General features: G+C 39.3%; 1 protein-coding gene and 1 long non-coding RNA gene across 3 annotated transcripts in view; both read right to left on the bottom strand.

Annotated features, from left to right (window-relative positions):
* LOC142161191 (uncharacterized) overlaps positions 1–9,268 on the bottom strand; it is a 56,955-nt gene extending 47,687 nt beyond the window's left edge. Inside the window, exon 1 of one of the 2 annotated variants that reach the window (XR_012693361.1) lies at positions 7,915–9,268. This is a non-coding gene — a long non-coding RNA (uncharacterized LOC142161191). The remainder of the gene's footprint in view (positions 1–7,914) is intronic. The other variant, XR_012693362.1, reaches the window with a different exon arrangement.
* A 1,971-nt stretch (positions 9,269–11,239) lies between these two features.
* LOC142161189 (beta-microseminoprotein-like) lies at positions 11,240–17,954 on the bottom strand. Its single transcript, XM_075216555.1, has 4 exons — positions 17,867–17,954; positions 15,331–15,442; positions 12,707–12,812; positions 11,240–11,476 (listed from the first exon to the last, which is right to left on the bottom strand). The coding sequence occupies exons 1-4, from the start codon at positions 17,867–17,869 to the stop codon at positions 11,371–11,373; spliced, it is 327 nt and encodes a 108-aa protein (XP_075072656.1). The 5' UTR covers positions 17,870–17,954; the 3' UTR covers positions 11,240–11,370.
* Positions 17,955–22,187: the final 4,233 nt, after the last annotated feature.

The following is a 22,187-nucleotide window of genomic DNA, read 5'->3' as shown; positions in this document are numbered from 1 at the left end:
AGAAGGTTGAGGTTTTTTGAGAGGAAGAGATCATGAACGGAGGTAAGTTTGTTACAAACAGATCGTGCATTCCAAAGGGCACATTTAAAGGACTTGGGAAGAGAGGGTAGACAGGTGATGTGTTTGAGGTTTGCTATAGAACGGTAGTGTTCTGATGTATGTGTGTGTGAGGAGTGTGGGGGACCTGGATTAGGTGATATATCACCAGCTAATAGAAGCAGAGTGAGCGAAAGATAGGCAAGGGGATTGTAAGATGTGTGGCCTTTTATTTTCTGGCGACAGGTGGAGGCTGTACTTGTTAGAGATAATAAATAGGACAACAGTTCATGGGTGTTAAATAGAGGTGAGTGGAGTAATGCAGGTGCAATATGAACAAATTTGTGTGTTGGTGGAGGGGTGAAAGATGACACAGTCCTAAAGATCATGCCATGAAATGAGACTAAGAAAAGCAATTTGTGAAACATTGTGAAAAAAGGGGTAAAAGCAAAAAGCAAGGATATTTTAAGAATTACCTCTTAGCAGTATTCCATATAAATAGACAAGTAGTGCAGAAATAGGCTGTGGCAGATGTTGCTTATTGCTGGGAGTTAAATCAAGTCAAATGTAGTCCAATGTTTGTCCAACTGTGTTGTCTAACTGTGCATTTTCATCCACTTTGTGAGAAAATCCCACTTAGTGCAGAAATCACACACGTCTAACCCCACATACGTCTCCCCATAGAATGAAACTAAGATGTAGTATAAAGTCCTCTATGTAGTGTCCTAATCATGTGCTGGTATTGCTATAAAACGATTTCTAAGTCACCTCAACATCGCCCTCTGGACTAGAAAAATGCTAAAGACCAATGTATATCAATCGATTTTCCCTCTGCCAACTCACATGTCATTCTCAGTACCTCATATTCAGCTACTTGACTAAGTGGGAAAGGCAAAGGGGTCTCTTTCTATAACAGTTTCTTCAAATATAACAGTATCCAGTACATGCTTGTCTAACAGTGAAAAAATATAAAACATGAAAATTCTACATTTTCTAGGGTTTCACATTATGTCGTATCTTGTAGTAAAAATCCTACTCCAATGTTCTATACAGAGATGCATATCTGTATGCCTAACCTCTAGCATTCTTCTGTCCTCCTGTCCTGCCCACCCTTTGTGCATCCATATAAAGGCACATTTTTGTACAGGAGGCACGAGCCAAAACAAAAAAACAAAACAGATATGCAATCTATAACACATGAATCGTATTTCCACAACAGAACCTTTCTGCTTAAAATCAGCAGTTTCTATACACATGAAAACAAAACCCCTGACTGTTTCTGTAACTCATGTCAATCTAGTGTGTGTATCTCTGAATTTGTCTTATGTAAAAACATAAAATATGTTTTAGCCCCATTGTTGAGACTGTGTCTGATTTTATCTCTACCAGAGCAGAGAGAGAGAGAGAGAGAGAGGGAGAGATAGAGAGAGAGAGAGGGAGGGAGGGAGAGAGAGAGATAGAGAGAGAGAGTTAGAGAGAGAGAGAGAGAGAGGTAGGGGGAGAGACTAGCGTTTGTGTAAAGAATGGGAAATAGGAAAGCAATGAATGATGGGAATACAAAGGTTTGAATACAAACATACATGTAGAAAGGGAGATTTTTACAACAAAATGACAGCTGGATTGGACTCTGACTCTATGGGGAAATGGCTGTATTCATTCCACTGCTCCCCTTAGCTATTTGCTAACTATGACCCCTCCCCATACTTGACTAGGGGGTCTTAACAGTGCAATCCAGTGTCGTCCGTCATTTGTTCATTAAGAACTCGGTATCTCATTGACTACATACCTTTTTCAACGGACTTTTCTAACTTATGATAGAGAAATGAAAAATTTACTCTTAGTGACTCATGTTTTCTCTGAAATACATAAAATGATATTTTGGAGCAAAGTATGTACATACTTCATTGTTGGATAATGATTCTCAGCCAAACAAATTATCATGAGACACTGCAGCCTAAAACAAAAGAGTGTTCCAATTGTCTATTGTTAATTTGTCTTTCAAGAGTGATTCTTCTATTTCTCTAACTCCCCTTTTGATCACTAAGTCTATACTCCTTTTGTGTCCCCTTTACCTGTGAGAAGAAAAACAAGATAGTTATCTTAAAACAGCAAACACAACAAACATTTCTATTCTTTGCCATCGGCTAGCAATTTAGGAAAACAAACATTTCACAACATAAATGAACAAACAAAATCAACAAAGATTACTTTTAAAAAAAATAAGTTTCTTTCTACATTTTGCACCTTAATGCTCACCACAGATTAACTCTAGAGTCGGCTATATTTCTCCCCCAGAATATTAGTTGTTACAGAGTGTGCAATCAATTAAAGGGGAACCTCTGAGAGAAGTGTACGCCTCCTTTGTGGATGTCTATGTGATTTCCAACCCAGGTATTCATTCTTCTCTCCACACAGTTCCTACTCATGTGTCCCTTCTTATGGCAGTAGAAGCACGTCCCTGTCATGTCTGCACAATGTTTTGCTAGGTGTCCTATTTTATTGCCTTGAAAACACTTCCTCAACTCGTGTTGTTTCTCTTCCTTTTTACAATCTTTCCTAATGTGTCCTTCTTCTCTGCAATTGTAACATCTCACTATTCTGGGTTTCCTGTTATGTGGGTTGTATTCTGGTGGTTGCGTGTGCAGTCCCTCTAGTGCTGGGATACTTATCATCATTACCCTATCACTTAGTGTCTCTTTCTGTTTGTTTATACTTTTATCATGTTCTATAGCTGACTCCCTGAGAGCACTTACAGTGGTTCCTTCATAGTATGGTAATGAAGTTTGCACCCTTCTTTTCAAGTTTTCCCTGAGGCCATCCATTAGAACTTTAACAGCAACCTCTCTGTAATATGGATTATCTTTTATGTCTGGTACCCCAGTATATTTGCCCATTGCTATCAGAGCTCTGCAAAAATAGTCTGTTGCATTTTCACTATCTTTTTGCCGGATACTAAAAATTTTACTCCAGTCCACTATCACTGGGAAATATGTGGCCAACCGTGTGATTATTTGTTTAATATTGTCCTGATTATCATCCTCGGTTAAGGATTCATCCTCCTCCAACATACAATCCTTAATGAACTTTTGTTTATCAGTATTGAGAGGAAGACAGGCCTTCAATAATACTCGCCAATCGTTATTAGTTGGCTCATACACATTACCATAATATCTAATAAACTGCTGACATTTGGTCAAATCTTTCCTAGGATCAGGGAAATCAGACAAAATTGAAAATGTTTCAGACCTAGTGCATGGATCATGCTTTGCTACATGTTTTAAGGGAACATCACTATTCCTGTCTGCTTTCCCATTGGGAACTGCTGCTGTGCAGACAGGATGTAAGTCTACCAAATCACTAAAACTAGTTGCTGAAATTGCTGCTGCAGTACAATGGATGTCTCCCCCTGTGTTAACCTTTTCATTATTCTCACCACTTTCAGCAGCTGCCCCTTTTGGTGGGACCGTTCCTCTTCTTTGTCCTGAAACATTACTTTTAACGTTACTTAAAACAACATACAACTTACTAGTTACAGTTTTTAAATTTTTGGTATTGGCTGTACTTCCCGCCCCGACCGAATTTATCGGGGGCGTGTTTGCGCTCAGTTCGCCACGCTTTGCAACGCACACTTCCGGAATGCTTGTTTCCGGTACGCTTACTTCCGCTGAACACGTGTTTTTCCTTACACTCACTTCCGCTGTGCGTTCGCTGCTCTGCCACGTGTTACCTTCCATTTGCCACGATTTTAAACAATGATTATGTGCATTTCTCACTTTTGTTGACTTAATCAACCGTACTTTAGCTTTTACGATATTTAGCACCTCTGCATTAAAACTCCCTGTTGTTGGGAAAGGCCTATCACAATCTTTGGTCATTTCGACCCACGTGTCACAATACATAGTTGCGTATGCACCATATTTCTTACACATGAGAAATCTCGCTGATTCAATAGAACCTTCCTTAGGCAGTAAATTGGCAATCTCTAGCGTATGCCTAGCACCCATGTTGAGCAATATAATTTCAACTCTGTTGCTATACTTACCGCTAGAGATCTATAATGCTCGGTGAACGTATTTCCTTTAGCCGCGTTCACTCGCTTTTCTCGCACTAGGCGAGGATCCCTAATACAGAAATATCACTGTGGGCCGCAAGGGCTATCAGCTCCTCGATACCCTCGCTCAACCACAAAAATCTGCTGAGTTTATTATAACTGGGAGAACAAAGTCGATACAATCAACCAGCCTTTCCAACATAATTCCTCCTAGCTGCTTCACCAATGCGCACTAACAGTGCGGTTAGATCGCACTGCCTACCAATACTAATTATTAGCAAACCTTGCGATCTATTGGTAGCGCTTTTGCGAAAACTACGTTTTCGCATTCGGTATACCTGCCCTGTATACCGTCCTTCAGTTGGGCAATCCGCCTCGTCAGACAGCAACTGAGTACAATGAATAATAACAGTGTATCTACGTTACAAAATCGCACACTATACACCTTTTCTGCGCAGAAAATTGAATGTTCCCAACAACCGTAATAATGTCTCAGAGGCTTTCATAAGTAATTATACTATGCATATAATAACTATCAAAATGATTGTTCAACCACGTGGCAAATCTACCGGAAGTTCGCGTACGCACAGCAGGAAGTACACATACGCACAGCAATGCAATACACTTTAAAACGTAAAATGACAATAAAAAGAAACATTTTTTCTTTCTTGTCCCTAGATTCTAATTAGCGTTCCTTCAGTCTATGCAACAACGGACATTCGGTTTCGCAACACACAGTGAACCACAGGTATTAGACGCATTATGTTCTTTCCTGCTTTATGCGATGCGTCCGTCAATCCACCCTTTGTTGAGGAACCGAATATCGTAAACGTTGCATACCTGCCGGTAACGTAACTCCTAACTCACGAGCCCCCAAATTATTAAAGTAATTCTATCGATGGACAATATTCTGTATAGAATATTGTGTCAGAGCTGACTGAGGTCCCAGTGAGATGCAGCTAATATATATACAGTCAGTGTTTCCTTGTGAACAATAGAGATGACGTAGATGGTTTCTATAGGTCCATACGTTGGGTGGGTCCAGGCCAGACAGGTAATAGGTTGATTCAATCTAAGGAATCCAAAGGTGGGGGTCTTCTCTCCAGGGGGTCTGCTCCTTTTCATAGCCAGTATCATACAAAGGTTTACTCTCTAATATCAATAACTAAAGTATGCAATGTGCAATCTCTTCGCCGACTGCCCCGGACAGCTGGTGATGATTAGGGCTTCAATATGATATCAGGCATGACACCTTTCCTATTAGCTAAACCTTTAATAACACTACAATGTATGTACATATAATCACTATATATATATATATATATATATATATATATATATATAGACTAATAATAAACCGAATACTATCTGCTCCTGAATTACAGTGTAACAGAACCAATATGAAATTATATAAATAACTAGCTGTTGTAATGCGAGTGTGTGCGTGCATATTTTACCACATCACGTAACACGTGGCGTACGCTTCGCAATACGCACGGCAAACCAATATTAAACCAATATACTTTCGTTCATCCAATTATACGACTTTGACACTATTATATGAATATTGGTCCTGTGGATTTAAGGGAAAATAAGAAGCATATTTCTTAGGTTAAATCAAAAGTTAGTTGACGGTAATAGTCATATATAACGGTATTAAATTGTCATCCATACATTTGCCAGATTATTAAGGAGATTGAAACCCCATAATCACCCTAAAAATCATTTTACATTTAGTAAATGGTTATTACAATATTAGCATTATTAATATATTGGTCACATCATTGTACCTTCATGCTTTCAGATTATCACAGTAAGTAGCACCCAAAATAGCTACGCTTTTACAAAACCCATCTCTTTTTTAGAAGTGACCTTACGCCCAATAACACTATTTGCAATAACACATGTTGCATTTTTTGAAAAACAGTAGTGTATTTAAATTTATAAAACATCATGAAATTCCTACGAAAGTAAGCTATGCAGTAAGTATGTGCATTGCACGAAATGAAAAGCCTTTTACCAATGGCAAATTTTTAAGGAAAGATCTTTACAATGTCCTGAAGATCCTTTTGTACAATTTTACAAACAAGAAAGATATTATTGCTCAAATTTGAGATATACCACTTTCAGCTCAAACTGTTCAAAGTTGTATAATTGACATTACTGAAGATATTAACAGTTGAAAGTGATCTATAAAATTGTGACTCACTTTGGACAAGATGACTCACTTTGGACAAATGACGTAACCTGTTTAATGATAGTTGGATAATTGCATTCAACACAAATCTGTTGTAGAAGAAGTATGTACAGTTGCTTCAATGAATGCAACCACAAAAGGGGTACATATTTCAAAGATTGTCATTGAAATTACTGAAAAGTATGATTTGAAAAACAAATTATTTTCTGTATGTACTGATAGGGCTAAGGCAATAATGGAAAAAATATTGGCTTTGTTAAACTTTTAAAACACAAGTTAGGAACACTGATTCTGGCATTTCACTGTGTCATGCAAAAAGAAAATTTGTGATCTAAAATTTCTTCAAATGTTTTAAATGACATAATAGTTCATGTAGTCAAAATTGTTAACAGAATTGTGACACGATCATTGCTTACTCACATGTGATAAAGAACTTTCTTAGAAGAAAAGGAATATTGATATGGGGATCTCATATTGAACTGCAATGTAGGTTGGCTAACCAGAGGGAAAGTACTCTCTCATTTTGTCAGTTGTTTGGATGAATTTGAAATGCCTCTTTGAGAAATCAGTGAAACTTATTCAGAATTGGAAAGCAAAGAATTGTCTCTGATCCTCTTTAAATACCCTGAATGAACAACTTCAAGGTAACAGGCAAACTGTGCTAAACTTTGGGGTTTCATTTACAAAACTTCAGATTTTCGCAGATGATATTCAGAAAAGTACTCTGAGATACTTTTCAATGGTTACAATAATTCTGGATAAGCATCCAGAATTAAAGGATTTTTCAAATTCATAGCCTAATGTTTCAATATATATTGAACCATGAGAAAACAACAGACAATAACTCGGAACTTATCTGTTTTCAGTTTCTTTAAATAGAATCTCTGGAAACTGAAATAATAGATTTTCAGAGCTATAATGTGTGAATTGAGAAGTTTGCAGCAATAAGGGATGAAATTTCAAAAGATGAAAATCGATTCCTGAACATTATGAAAAGTATTCAGAGAGAACTACCATAAATTTTTCAGCAATTGAAGAAAGTTGCATTCTCTTTGTTTTCTTCTTCTGCTGCAAGTTATTATTGTGAGCAGGGCTACCAAGAGGAGTTTGGGGCTTCAGTTCAGCAACCTTTTGAGCCCCTCCCACCATATATGAACAGGGAAAAGAGTTGTGTGCTACTGTGCAACATTGGTGCCACTGAAGGGGTTGTGGCCATATAGTGTTGGGGGAGTTTTCAACATTGGGCTGTGGGTCCCACTCTCTGAGTGCCAGTACATGCACTTAATTGAGCTTCCTCCCCCCTATACACAGCTCTAATGCAGAGGAGATTCTGTTGCAGATCGTAGTTCTTTTATACACTGTCCATAGGCACACTCTGGGTAGTTCTTTTATACACTGTCCATAGGCACACTCTGGGTAGTTCTTTTATACACTGTCCATAGGCACACTCTGGGTAGTTCTTTGAGCAATAATAGGTTTATGTTAAATTGTGCAGTTATATCAGCATACAGACAGAACACATTTTATATGTAACTCCAATATGAAAATAAACAAGAACATTCCATGTACAATAAAGTACATTACTATAATACAGAGTGACAATACAACAACACATTTAGGACAGCTCTACCTGCAGTCTCTCCAGTGTAATCAGTCATGCAACATTAAGTCTGAATCTGTTGCAATATCTCAACACAACTTCTCAACAGATGAGGCTTAATCCACTAGACTCATCTTTGCTCAATGTACTAGTCCCTGTGCTCTTTTGCTCCCCACGTTCTATCACTCTTATCCAGGAGATTCCAATCTGTGTGAGCGTAGACTGTACCCCTTCTATCAGTGATCGCTTCTGTGTGCACTTGTCAGCTTCCCTTCCTGGTAAATCAGATTTTCCTTCCCTGGATGTGGATCCACATATATTGACTGATTTAGCTCTATAAGAGAGGTGCACTGGTGCTTTACCTTTGTTTTCATCTGCGTGCACTCTTGTGTCCCTTCACATTTGCTATCTGGTTTCCAGCAGATTTCAATCTCTTGTTCAGTAGCTGTATTGCTTGTGTATTTGGAGTAAGTGCTCTCTTCTTTATTTGGATCTGCTGGGATCATCACTTCATTTCTCAGTACCACAATAAATGTCACACTGTTCCTTATATTATGCAATTGGGTATGTCATTTTAATTGCTTTTTCTGTGTCATTTTCCATGTTATCCTGTGAAATTTATTTTCTACGCTGATACTCATCTATGAGTCTGGTTTTCACAAAATTTAGTGTGAGTTCTGCTCCAGATCTTGTTACCAGAGCATTTATCAGTGCACTGTATGTGTCAGATAAACTGTACATGAGTATGGCTACTATGTGGTTGCACTTTATGGGCCTGATTCATCAAGGCATGTGTCTGCCGATCATATCGTACTCAAAATCACTCTGCGCATGACCAGAACCAGGAGATAGGGCCAGGAACTCAGTCCTGTTCCGTGCACCTGTGAACCTAATGGACACTTACTACAGCCTATGTTTTCGGGGAGTGAAATGGACGGGGAAAGGGTGTTTTGCCAGAGTGACTTTACAGTAGGGGAGTGCCAAACTTAAGTGCACGCAGCCACGTCCGAATCAAGTTCTGTTTGTTAATTGTTTTTCTGCTGTAATTCTTGCTCCAGCTAAAGGGCTAGTCTAAAATGCTAGGTGTAATCTAGCAGGGCAGAAAGAAGGGAAAGAACCAGTAAGCTAAAATTAATCAAGAGAATAAGATGTAGGTGCATAAGAGTGTAATACAGAAATATTTACATCCAGTTTTATAGAAATACATACATCCTGTTATGTCGGTAACTGCCATCACCAATTAAGATTGCCCAATGCAATCAATGTGGTTTCAAAGCACAAAGAGATTTGATTACAAAATATAACAAAGTATAAACCGATATATATATACGCTTGCGCACTGGATCTAGTAACAGTCATCAATCCTGAAGTCTGTGTAGAGAGAGAGAGACTGATACTGTATCCAGTGGCCTGTTTTAAACAGTTTGAGTTGAAAAGAAACAGTGATGATGTCACAGTGTACACAAAGATAACACTAAGATCATTCTTCATTGGTTCAGAGTTCAAGATAGTTTAGTAAAATGCAGGTCATAGGTTGGCTCACACGATGCATCTCCAAAGGTGAGGGGAACTTACTCCAACAGCGGTGTATGTGTCTTGCCTCAGGGAAACATCAAAAATCCAGTTTAAATTAACCTATTAACATATTCAGTACATAGTATTTTGAGTATTAATCTCATACTAATCATAACTAGCGATTCCAATGTAGATTTACCATTGTATAATAAATCTCTATTTCTTTTATATTAGTAATAAAATACTGTAAATTGGAAAGTTTATTGAAAGTGAACTATTTCCAAATGTACGTGTGACTGTAAGAGTATTTACTGTGTTTTCCTATGAGATTATGTAGTTAACCTTTGTACGCCTTTGCGTACTAATCGCAATTGAACGGGGCATCCTAATGTTTCAAAATCGCTAGGACCACCCCCAGCTTAGAGGATACCCTCATCATGTCATAGTAACGCCCCAAAAACAAATGTTGTGGGTGGTATAACCATAATAAAGTAACTGTAGTAGCATGGGACACAGTTCAGTTATAAATTATCTTCATATATATGTTACTAACATAGTAAAAACTATTCTCTTTCTTTTGTGTTATTGTAGAAGGAACTGGAGGACAACTTGGTAAAGTTTCCCAGTCCAGATGAGCTGAACAATATGGTACATTGGATAGTATTGTATGAGTTGAAACATCCAGTAAGTAACCTTGAGGTGGAGTTATATGTGTAATTACATGTAGAAGGGCAGAATGTCAGCTTCATTTACCCTGACATTACCAGATTTTAAAACCAAGCATCCGGGACATTTATAATAATCATGGTCACAATAGTTAAAAAAGAAATGAAGTTATGTGTCAAGTGACACCAGCACATATTAGTAGCTGCAATGACAACACTACATCCCAGATTAGGTTCAGAATTGGACTGAATCCTACGGTCAAAGTAAAATTCAGGGGTAAATTTATCAAGCTACGGGTTTAAAAAAGCGGAGATGTTGCCTGTAGGAACCAATCAGATTCTAGCTGTCATTATGTAGAATATACTAAACTAAAAACACCTAACCAGGCACTTTCTTCTAACTTTCACTAGACAGATACAAACCTATTGTTTATTGGTTGCTGTGGTTTATTGAAAACTGTGCACCTATATGTAGGAATAGTGTACTATCAGGATCCAGTGATGGAAATCTGGCCTTCATTGAGGTAAAAAATCTATAAAAGTAGATATATGAATCTTATGTAATATGTCTCCCAAATGACACAATATAAATAATTGTTGGTAATGATGGTGTGGTGCAAAATGGACATTTTCACTTGTATTTAGTGCTGATTAGCATGATGTTTGTTGTTTCCAGTCAATTTTTACAACAAGCCTTAGTGTTTACGTGGGTTCCCTCGGCTGCACTGGTTTCATCCCATACTCCAAAAACATACTGGAAGGTTAATTGACTGCTGACAAAATTAACCCTAGTATGTGTCTCCGTGTGTGTGTGTGTGTGTGTGTGTGTGTGTGTGTGTGTGTGAGTTAGGGAATTTAGACTGTAAGCTCTAATGGGGCAGGGACTGATGGGAATGACAAATATTCTCTGTACAGAGCTAATTGGTGGCACTATATAAAGAAATAAACGATAATGAATTTTGAATGCCAAGAACTATGCTTGAACTTCCTTCGTCACTTCTCTCATGGCACAGTGACAGCAAAACACATGTATTTGAGAGAATACACTCGTTTTATTCCAACCAATGGGCCGCAGCTTTTGAACTAACAGTTTATTTTTGATCTATTACTATATTAAAGATTTTCCCTTTAAAAAGATTTACAGCTTCTCAATAAGGTATCCTTGAACAACAGAAAACAGTTTAGGAAAACTTTTATTATTTATTGATTGTTTCTGATTAACCGCTGGTGATCAGTCTTGTTCTGGTCATTCTTGAAATGAGCAGCACAGGCCTTGTAGGTCATGGGCTTTAACCTGGATGCAAGGTTAGCATTTCTTTGTATGATCATCTTTATAAACTATTTTGGAAGTACAGGTCTTCATGTCCTTGATTACCACACATTCGTCATTGTCAATGGATGTTGGTAAAAACCTATATATAAAAGTAAGTTCAAAAGACAATATGTATTAGAATAGAGGAGAACATGCTTTGAAATTAAAGTATAACATGTACCCATACATCAACCCATCATAAAATATTTTCTTTTTGTTCAATTTGAACAAGATATAGGGAATTTTTGCAAATAATCTGATTACAAGGAGCCAAAGAATAACTTTTTGATTGGACAGATCTTTAAATTCAATAAACTTTTAACAGACTCTTAATGTACTCTTAATGTCTCATTTCACTTTCTCTATATTGTTCTGCTCTTTCCACTATCTAAGTGTCAAGTTGTGGTTTCCGACTTGACTCCTTTTCCAACTGCATATCATGGCACTGACCATGTCAAACGCATCCCTGTAGCTATAAGCATAGGCTACAAATATAGTTATACAGCGGCGCACGGAGGATTGTCGGGGGGGGTTTCCCCCCGCCGACCCAAACAAAAAAACAAAAAAAAAAACGAGAGAGAGCTGCTGCGCATGCACAGCCGCTCCGTTTCGCCAGCGCTGTCCTATACAGCAGCCGCGGCGCTGTCTAAGAAGCGTCTGCGGCGGTGCTGTATACAATACAGCACCGCCGCGGACGCTTCTTTGACAGTGCCGCGGCTGCTGTATAGGACAGTGGCCACTTAGTTAGCGCAGGGGGTGGTTTCTAGAGACTCAGAAACCCCCCCTGCGTGCGCCACTGTTATATAAATATTGTACAAATATACCTATGTTCCTCAGCAAAAATTACAGCTAAAATGCATCCTAAACTGGTGTTGCAGCAACAGTGGTATTAGAAATATGTTGTAAAGGAGGATAAGACACTTCTCATTATTAGCTATAAGTTTTGCTGACACTCATCCCTTCAATATAATACACAGAAAACTCCTCACTGACACATTTATAGCATATAGCTTTCCCAATTGTATGCCAAATGTTACACAGAGATACCCCCATTGCTAGTCATATGTTCCACAGAGATATCCCCATTGCTAGTTATATGTTACAAAGAGATATCCCCATTGCTAGTCATATGTTACACAGAGATATCCCCATTACCAAGCATATATCAAACAGAAATATTACCCAGTGCCAACCAATCGCAAGAGACAGCCGTACAAAGCACAGACTCTGTACTTATGCTGTATATAAGGACAACTGCACAGTGCACATTCTCTTGTTCTATATGTTAGGTGTAATTATTCCACATTAAATAAAGGGAGATACAACTTACTTAGAGCAACATTGCATTAAACCATCCGCATTACATGAACAGTCATAACAATTCTTAGTTATCCAGTTACTGCCAAATCCATGTAACTCGTCCTCATAAAAGCATCCTGTAAACATATATTAACACAAAACATTTAATCCTACTTCAGAGATAACACGTTAATATACTACTAATGTATTGGGATGTTGGAGGTGTCTTAAATCAAAATAAAGATCTATGGATTAATGTTAGCAGTGAGTTTCAATATAGATTTAGAAGAATTTACCACTATATGAAACAGATATGTCTTCAAGCCAGTTGTTTCTGGGACCTCATTGATTACAATGCTATGGGGCAGTGCATCTAGGAGGCCTGCAGTGCTGACTCATTCCCTGCTATTTCTTTTCACCCGGCTGGTAATCAGGACTGCTGTTGGCCGTTTGAACTGCAGCTGTGTTCTGCTATGTGACACAGGGGCATAACTGCGTCACCAGGCTCTGTACCAACATTTCTGATGCAGCTTTGTCCTCCTGGACCTCCCTCCTGCTCTCAGAAGAGCAGAACAGGGACTTTTATGACCATATGTGGGCTTCACTGTGCATGTGCTGGATCATTGCATGTTGGAAAGGTATCCACATACTGCCCTTCCGAGAATGCGCATGTCTGGAGCATGTGCTGTGAAGCCCCAATCAGAGCTTCGCTATGCATGAGTCATACTGGTGCGTGCTCAGAAGAGCCCCCACTGTGCTCTTTTGGCATTACCGGCCCCCCTGCCATGAGGGCCTCATAGGTGCTGCACCTCCTGCAGTGGCAGCAGTTTAGTCTCTGCTTGGGACAGAAGAAGAGACAGGAAGCCTCAGGTGTATGTATGTAAAGAGTTTACAGTGTGCAATCTACATGTAGTTGTGTATTTCTGTCTGTGTGTAAAGTGGTTATAGTGAGCTTAATTCATTAACAAACTCAAAATGAATGTAATGTGTGTTTTTTAAACAATGCATGTACGTTGGGTATACACACGTCCATATTCAACAAGGACAGGATCAAAAGATACGCCTGTTGACGAATATGGGTACATCCAATACATATGTGGAATATCAAGTCCCAAAAGAGTACACAGAAAAAAATTCAATTAATGTTATGTGCTAAAAAAAAACTGTAGTCATTAATGACAAAACATTAAAAAAAACAAAAAAAAAATGTTTTTTTTTGCTTTGTTTTCTCCCCATAAAATACGATATTGTTAGGGGCATATTCAATTGTCTGTGATACTCGCAAAAGTAACGCGGCGTTAAGAGTATTACCGGTCACTGCGAGCTGAAAGCCAGCATTAAAGGTACCGTAATAACGGTAATAGTGCGCAAGCTGCGTTACTTTTGCGAGTAACGCGGACATTTGAATATGCCCCTTAAAGTCTCCTGTAGATAACATACATGTTTACAGTTGCTCCTAATTGCAAACACATGTTCTAGATAAGAAATGGAAGACATGATAAAAACTTCTGTGGCATAATATGATTTGGGGGCACTGTTGTGGCATAATAGGGCAGCACGGTGGCCAAGTGATTAGCACTTCTGCCTCACAGCGCTGGGGTCATGAGTTCAATTCCCGACCATGGCCTTATCTGTGTTGAGCTTGTATGTTCTCCCCGTGTTTGCGTGGATTTCCTCCAGGTGCTCTGGTTTCCTTCCACACTCTAAAAACAAACTAGTAGGTTAGTTGGCTGCTATTAAATTGACCTTAGTCTCTCTCGGTCTGTGTGTTTGTATGTTAGGGGATTTAGACTGTAAGCTCCAATGGGGCAGGGACTGATGTGAGTGAGTTCTCTGTACAGTGCTGTGGAATTAGTGGCGTTATATAAATAGCTGCGGCTGCTGATGATGATTTATCTGTAAATGCAGGAACTTAATAAGGCTCAAGAAAGGCACTTTTTCAGTTGAGATCTCAAACAAGGGGATACTGAAACTGGTGGAGGAAAAGCTGAAGTGTAATTGAGAAAATATTATGTTACTGAATGTTATCCTATAGATGCATTGTAACAAAATATCATCAGATGTATTATGAAAATCAACAATAAATGATATGTTTACTTTTGAAAGCCCCTACTTAATCAATTCTGTTCCCCATGTATAGCAAAATGGGCCCACTGGGAAACACCCTGTTACCTGAATTGAAAAACCAGCTCAGTAGTATTTAGGTTTTGTTGAAAACTAATATACTGCGAGCCATCCATAGTGCTTCAATAGATCTCCACTGTGAGCGCTGACCCTCTCATTTAGGTAATGGGGAAGCCTATTTGCTATATGTTATATGTAAGTGACATGATGGATTAAGATGCAGATAAATATGCTTGCAAGAAACAGAGGTCGACCATGCTAAAACTAAATAATAAATAGGTATAATGGATGAAATAAATAGAAAAAATTGATTTTTTATCTGCCATCAATATTCTGTATTTCTATAAACTAGACTTTCTATTATAGAACTGATCTTCCATGGGCGATGTACGGTCTAGTTCAAATGCTAATTTTGACAGGTCCAACTTAAATATTAAATTATTGTTTTGTATTTAGAATTTTACAGTAACAATTGTCTGCATAGCAAATTATGTCATAGCTTAACTATATATACACTGATAAGCTACTTACCCTTGATAGGTTCCTCACCCTCTATAACCGTATCAGGATTCTGAAAAAAGCAGGCTCCATTGCAAACAGTCAGAAAGAACCCAGCACCAAACACAACAGCCACAAAACACTTCTGAAATAAATACAGTGGCAAACTAAAGCATAATGGATACCAAAGTTTAACGCAACAGACCACATATATTAAACTGAGGGAGTTTACTTAAAATGGGAGCAAATAAAATATATATAAAGTATAAAATGAGTGACCTTGGCTGTTTTGTGGAAGAGTTTTCACAGAATGATTGACTTAAAGACATAATTTAAAGGACACAATTATTTCATGACAGCCTTCAGAAACAATTGGAAATTATAAATTACCCATTGGATTTTTAAAAGGAAAGGGAGAGTAAGGGGTTGAAGGAAGGCATCTGACAACTGTAGTGCCCTATAATTAAGATTTGGGTATGCAGGGATATTAGAATGTAAAATCTACCAGCTATTATGTAAAAATGTTTATTAATTTGTCAATATTAGTGATCAGCTTACGAAACATTAATACTGTGAGGAATGGGCAGTGTTATAATTGACAATTTATGATTTGATACATTTCTGCTACTTTGAAGTCTTGGTTTTGCATGAGTTGTCATGAGGGCAGTGACAGCTAGTGAGAAAATAGCTGACAGCAAGTGACAGGAAAGGAGAGCTGACAGAGAGAGAAAAAAAGGTTTTGCTGACAGAAAAGTAAGTAAGGACACACTTAAGTGTAAGTGAGGAAAGAAGCAGAGAAGAAACAGCAGGAGCTACACAGTGAGTCAGAAGACCCCAGGAGAAGACAAAGAACTCATAGGAGAATCTAAAGGGGACACAGATCAGATGCCATCTTCTGTCTGCAGATAAACATGTTTTCACTATTAGAACCTGGGAGAAATTGGATCTAAAGGAGTATAAAATAATTAACTCCTTCCAAAATTGAGATTTAGTGTTATCCCACTACTTAGTTTACTAGCAGTACATAAGTTTAGGGTAGGCATAGTTAGCTAATTACAGCAATAGTCACACAGAGCATTGCTAAGTTAGAGCTAAAAGTTAGTTCATAAGGAATTGTAATTAGGAGCAATGAAGGTTAATATTAGATATTAGACATACACAGTCTTTTAAAGATTTTAATTATACTATAGTTAATAAAATTGCTCTTGTGGTTGTTGCTGGGTTATTGCCTGACTTAAAGTAGCACTGATTGCCTGACTACATATATATTTATAATTAATAATACAATTTAATTAAGAAATAAAAAAACACATTATAAGATAGTTTCAGATGAATAAAGTTTATTTTTAAAACAAACGTGTGTTATAACGTCTACTCTCTGCAATCTAGGAGGCCAGTCACAGCATATACACCCTACAGGAGGAACAGTAGAGACTAATAAGACTTTTTTTAAAAAAATCTATAATTTATTTTATGAAGAAAACTAACCAGTCTACTATGGTGATAATTTAATCTACCTATTGGAATATAAGGTGTGCAGTGAATATTAATATACATTTCCAAGGGCCTTGTTGAATGTGCTAATGAAAATTTAAACTGAATAGTGTTTTATTGGTGATTTTAAAGAATTGCCAGTAATTCAGTGAGTGATCAAACGAGAAGAAGATAGGTGGAATAGGGACCCACTGCTTGAACACGTGCAGGGAGCAGTGGTAATATTAATTATAGAACAAGAAAAGATTGAATAAGTATATACTGTACTTATACTGTACTTCATGAGAATGAGACTCCTCCTACTTCTCCATATACATATATGGGCAAACATGTTACTCAGCATCCATTTCTATTTGCTATTTCCGAGCAAACTTTTGACCAAACCTCTGTTCAAGTCACAAATTTGAGTTCAATAAGTTTGCACTATATTAACAAACTGCAGCTTGTCTCACTCAATCTCTAACAGAGATGGAAAAGCTACATTGTCCACTGCAGGCAGGGCCGGATTAACCAGAGGGCTAACTGGGCTACAGCCCAGGGGCCTATGGCATCCAGGGGGCCCTTGAAAGTGCTCAGCAGCAGTATTGATTGGTCGAGGCGCGATCAGTGCTGCTGAGCACTTTCACTGCAGTCCTTCCCCGGCACGCTGTAGTCTCCTTACTGAGGAGATCTCGTGAGTCTCACCGGAGAAGGTGGTAAGTGCCGGGGGGGAGGGGCGAGCAGCTTGGATCACGGGGGGGGGGGGGGGCCCTCACAGGGAATGGAGGCCCCCTTAGCCCAGGGGCCTCCATTCCCTTAATCCGGCACTGACTGCAGGTTCGCAGAGAATAGGTACATACATTCAAACAATTCCAATTGAGACAGAACTTCCACCTTAAACCTACTGTATATTCAAACTTAAAAATAAGTTACATACAATTTTAAAAAGCTATCACTAAAGAATGTGTCTATTAAAGGAATATAATTTTGTGGGAATAGATATAATGTTATCATTATTATCAAAGAACAAATATGTAAATAACAAGACATTAGAATATTCTTTTTTCAATGTATAGAATAGTGAGCATAAACTTACCATCTTAAGCTGCAACTATAACTTTGTGTCTGAAATTGGCTTTTCTAAACGTTGTATTTATACTGGTACAGAGTTCTAAATAAATAATCATCTTAAATCCTCCTTATTCAGTAAAGTGGATTTAGCTAATTTCCTTTTATTGATTTTGCAATGTTTGTTCCTTCGAATGTTTTTCTTTGGGATGTTCACACGCCCAGAGTATAGCAATAAAATGTGTTTACCAGATTAGAACTATGTAACACTGAGTAAATGTATTTGCATATTTGAACTTCCCATAGAGGGCGTTAGATATCAGGTGCATGTAATATCCCCTTTCCCACGCCCTAGGAATGGTGTCTATATCAGGCCTGCACCTGAGTTTTGACACTTGGATTATTAGGGATGGTCCAAAGCCACGAACACCAGAGGGAGACTCAGGGAACCCAGCCTTCCACTAACATATACACATCTACAAGCCACTCCGGCACATTTATTAAGCATAACAAAATGGAGCAGCTATTACTTTTTTGTATTTTTTATGAAAATATATATATATCAATAAATAGCAGTACAAAAACAAGGAATGGATCAATGTAACTGAACAATGCACCAGAATGTCATTTACATAAGCAGTATGCATCTTTACTTGTGTGCACACACTCAGAGTAACACATTGCAGAATTGTAATTAAATGCAAATAAACAGTCTAACCTTTGAGCAACAATCCACCTACTGTGATATCCCTAACGTATCACATTAAACAGTGCTGAATATATGCAACTCACCTCACACCCAAATAGCGTTCAACTTAACAATTAACTTTCTTGCGACAGAGCTCCCTGGTCTTTTGTATCTTGTCAAACAGGCCTAAATATTGATTTTCTTCAACAAACAAATTGACTAAATATTCACAAACTGTTTGTACTTATCTGTTCCTCACTGCTATTACCAAGATGGTGCCTACAATCTCTCTCTTGTTTTTTCACCTGTAGTTGTACTAGAACTCCAAATTGAAAGCAATAAATGCTATCCTATTCAGGGCCAGGGCCGGACTGGCCATCTGGCACCTCTGGCAAATTCCAGAAGGGCCGATGGTCAGATGGTCCGGTCCGGTCCCGGGTAGTCAGTGCACTAACAGCCTGTCAGTGACAGGCTTCCTGGTGGCTGGCTCCTCCACAGGAACAAGCCACCAGATCACATGTGCAGCTCAAATCGGCTCAGCGGAGCGGACAACAGAAGAAGAAAGCAGAAGACAGCAAGAAGAGAAAAGAAGATGAAAAGGTAAGTACACTAAAACGGAGGGGGAGGGAAAGGAGAGGAGAGGATGCCACAAAGGGGGGGGGAGAAAGGAGAGGATGCCACACGGGGGGTAGAAGAGAGAGGATGCCACACAGGGACGGGCAGAGTGATGATGCCATAAGGGGGGGCAGAGAGAGGATGCCACACAGGAGGGGGGGAAGAGTGATGATGCCACACACGGGGGGGGGGGCAGAGAGAGGATGCCACGCAGGAGGGGGCCAGAGAGAGGATGCAACACAGAAGGGGGGGAGAAGAGAAAGGACGGGGCAGAGTGATGATGCCACACAGGAGGGGGGGGGGGAAGAGAGGATGCCACACAGGAAGGGGATGCTGTGTAGTCCATAATTATTCCTACTGGATATTTATATAAACTCACATTTTATGCAAATATAATTTAGTGTTGTTAATATGTTAACTCTGTGGCATAATATGATTTGGGGGCACTGCTGTGGCATAATATGATTTGGGGCACTACTGTATAGTATAATATTATTTTGGGGCACTGTTGTATGGTATAATATGATTTGGGGGCACTATTGTGGCATAATATCAACTGGGGGCAGTGTTGTGGTATAATATCATTTGGAGGCACTATTGTATGAACTGGGGCACTATTGTGGCATAATATGATTTAGGGGCTATTAATTGAAAGTGGGGCTGTTTGGGAAAAACATAACGTCTATTTATTAAATGTGAATATTTAATGGCAGTGATGGTTGCGGAAAATAGGTATATTTCTTAAACGTAAATGCTATTTAATTTATTGCTGGGGTTGTTTGGAGGGAGGAAAATATGTTTATTTATTAAATGTGAATACTAGTATTTTAATGTTGAGGCTGCAGGGAGGCCTAATTATAAAACATGGGTTGCATTGACCAAACGCTGGTTGGAGTTTTCTAAATTGCATGTACCCATTTTTTTTTCCAAATAGGGCCTCCAGCATTCATGGATCCAGACAGGCTGCAACTAAAGACACCAGCAGTCACAGGTGGTAAAAGTGACAAGAACAGGTAGGAGAGAGCAGGCCTGTCTGCCAACTTCCAACCCTTAGATTGTACGCTCCCTTGAGCAAGGCCATTTCTCCTCCTGTTTCCTCCACTTCTAACTCTGCTCTCCAGCTACCTATCCCCCACCCCTCTGGGGGTCTCCCCGTCATCCGCGCCCTCCCTCTTGGGCTTCTGCGCTTGCGAATCTTCCCTCCCCCCTCGCTCTAGCTGTGCTTTGATCTTATTGAGTTACTGTGCTTATTGTTTACTGTACCGTGCCATCTCACCTCGTATTGTAATTTGTTTGTCCCTGTACGGCGCTAAGGACACCTGGTGGCGCCCTATAAATAAAAATTAATAATAATAATAATAACTGTCCTGAATGTGGTGGGGAAGTCCCGAATTTTGGTGACTGTCTCGTTTAGTGAAATTTGGTCCAACTACAAGGACAGTTGGGAGGTAAGTCCCACTTCACACTGTACTGCTTGTGAAGGCAAAACCGCGTGCAACTACCAGTAGTGCACACAATATTGCCTGTGTATTTGTCTAACATTTGTCTAAAATGATAACCATGTTACATAATAGGGGCCCCCTGTCTTATAAACTCCGTGCCCCCCGAGAGATAATCCAGCTCTGGTTAGCAGGAGGGAGCCGAAAGCTGCTCCCAGTCCCTGGATAGGACACAGCTTGCAGGGCAAACCGAGGAGCTTTAAGTCTTGTGAGACAAAGAGCTTCCCTGCTCACTCTAGAGAAAGTTCCCACCCTGATGGATGTCAGCAGCACCAGAAGCATAGCTAAGTACAGTGGGCTGTGGGTGTCATAATGTGCCTGGGTGGATAGCGTGATGTGGTTGGGAGGGCATGATAAATGTAATGTTTTATTATAATATACGTATCAAGGCCTCATGTTGACCACACCCACAACACAATGTGGTCACACCCTTTTTGGCACATGGTTTCTTTCCTGCTAGACCTATGGTGAGCCTTAGTGTACTTTAAATGCCAGCGCTGATTTTTAGTCCCAGTCCGACCCTGTTCAGGGCTATTCCCCTCTATCACTAACTCTTCAGCCCATTGCAATATCTCAGTCCATATCAATTATATTGACACATAGTAGCACAGGATCTTCTGAGCTAGTATCTCTATCCCTATAATCCGTAGCTCATTAAAGTAGTGAAATAACCAGTGGTACTCATTTGAAGTCTTTCCACCCTTTCTACTGCTGGGCTCCTTCTCCTGAATCTGCTGAAGTGGAGTGTAACTCTGTCCCAAATTGTAAGCACTGGCTCCAACTCCTGGATCCAGTACAGCAATCTCCTTATCTCCTCTCTCTCTTCTCCCTCTCTCTGTGGATCTCCATACTCTTTCCCTCTCAGCCCAACAGGGCTTTCTCCTCTAATCTCTATCTCTTTGTACCTCAGTTCCACAGCTTCTCTCGCTCTCTTCAAATCTGGCTATGCCTCTCCCTTTTGGTGCCTCTTTTTCCTGCTCTTGGCAGGCAGGTGTCTCTGCAGGGCACAACTCCACCCTTCCCCTCTCTGCAGCAGCAGTGTTGGCTGGGAGATGTAGTTTATCACTGTCATTGGCGCATATGTTGTTACGCAGCGACGCTGGTGTCACATGTAAAATTCTATGTTTTATTTATTATTTCATTGATGTGTAATCCTTATACATGGTAACCAACAACGTATATATAAACAGCATAATAGTTTTGTCTGTTCAATCAATAATCTAACTACAGACTTATGCCCCATACCCATGACATAAAATGTTTTTATAAGCGTTTTTTTACTCTACAAACAACATGTAAGCGGGTAAGGGAGCACCTTGTGTTCTATTGATCCCAAACCCATTTGTACTTGCGCTTGGGGTCCAGTGTGACAGAGGCACAACAGTGTTTTATGGCAGCTGCCTGCTCTATTTACTTGAGTTCAGTGCAAGTGAACGCACTGGGCTAAATAGAGTATCTTCCATTGACACCCCTCCAAGTGCAAGCGCTGGTTACCATAGCATGTCAGAAGCGGTTGCGAACAGGGTTCCTCAACTTCATTTTCTAAT

This window comes from Mixophyes fleayi, chromosome 6 (assembly GCF_038048845.1).
Source record: "Mixophyes fleayi isolate aMixFle1 chromosome 6, aMixFle1.hap1, whole genome shotgun sequence".
NCBI classification, from domain to species: domain Eukaryota; kingdom Metazoa; phylum Chordata; class Amphibia; order Anura; family Limnodynastidae; genus Mixophyes; species Mixophyes fleayi.
The sequence above is the reverse complement of the archived record's forward strand: the minus strand, read 5'-3'. Positions and strand labels throughout refer to the sequence as shown.

Excerpts from the sequence above, each read along its gene's own strand:
- LOC142161189 (XM_075216555.1), bottom strand. Across the intron at positions 12,813-15,330 it reads GGGTGAGGAACCTATCAAGG|GATGCTTTTATGAGGACGAG; the intron begins GTAAGTAGCTTA and ends ATATGTTTACAG. Across the intron at positions 11,477-12,706 it reads TTAATGCAATGTTGCTCTAA|GTTTTTACCAACATCCATTG; the intron begins GTAAGTTGTATC and ends TTTTATATATAG.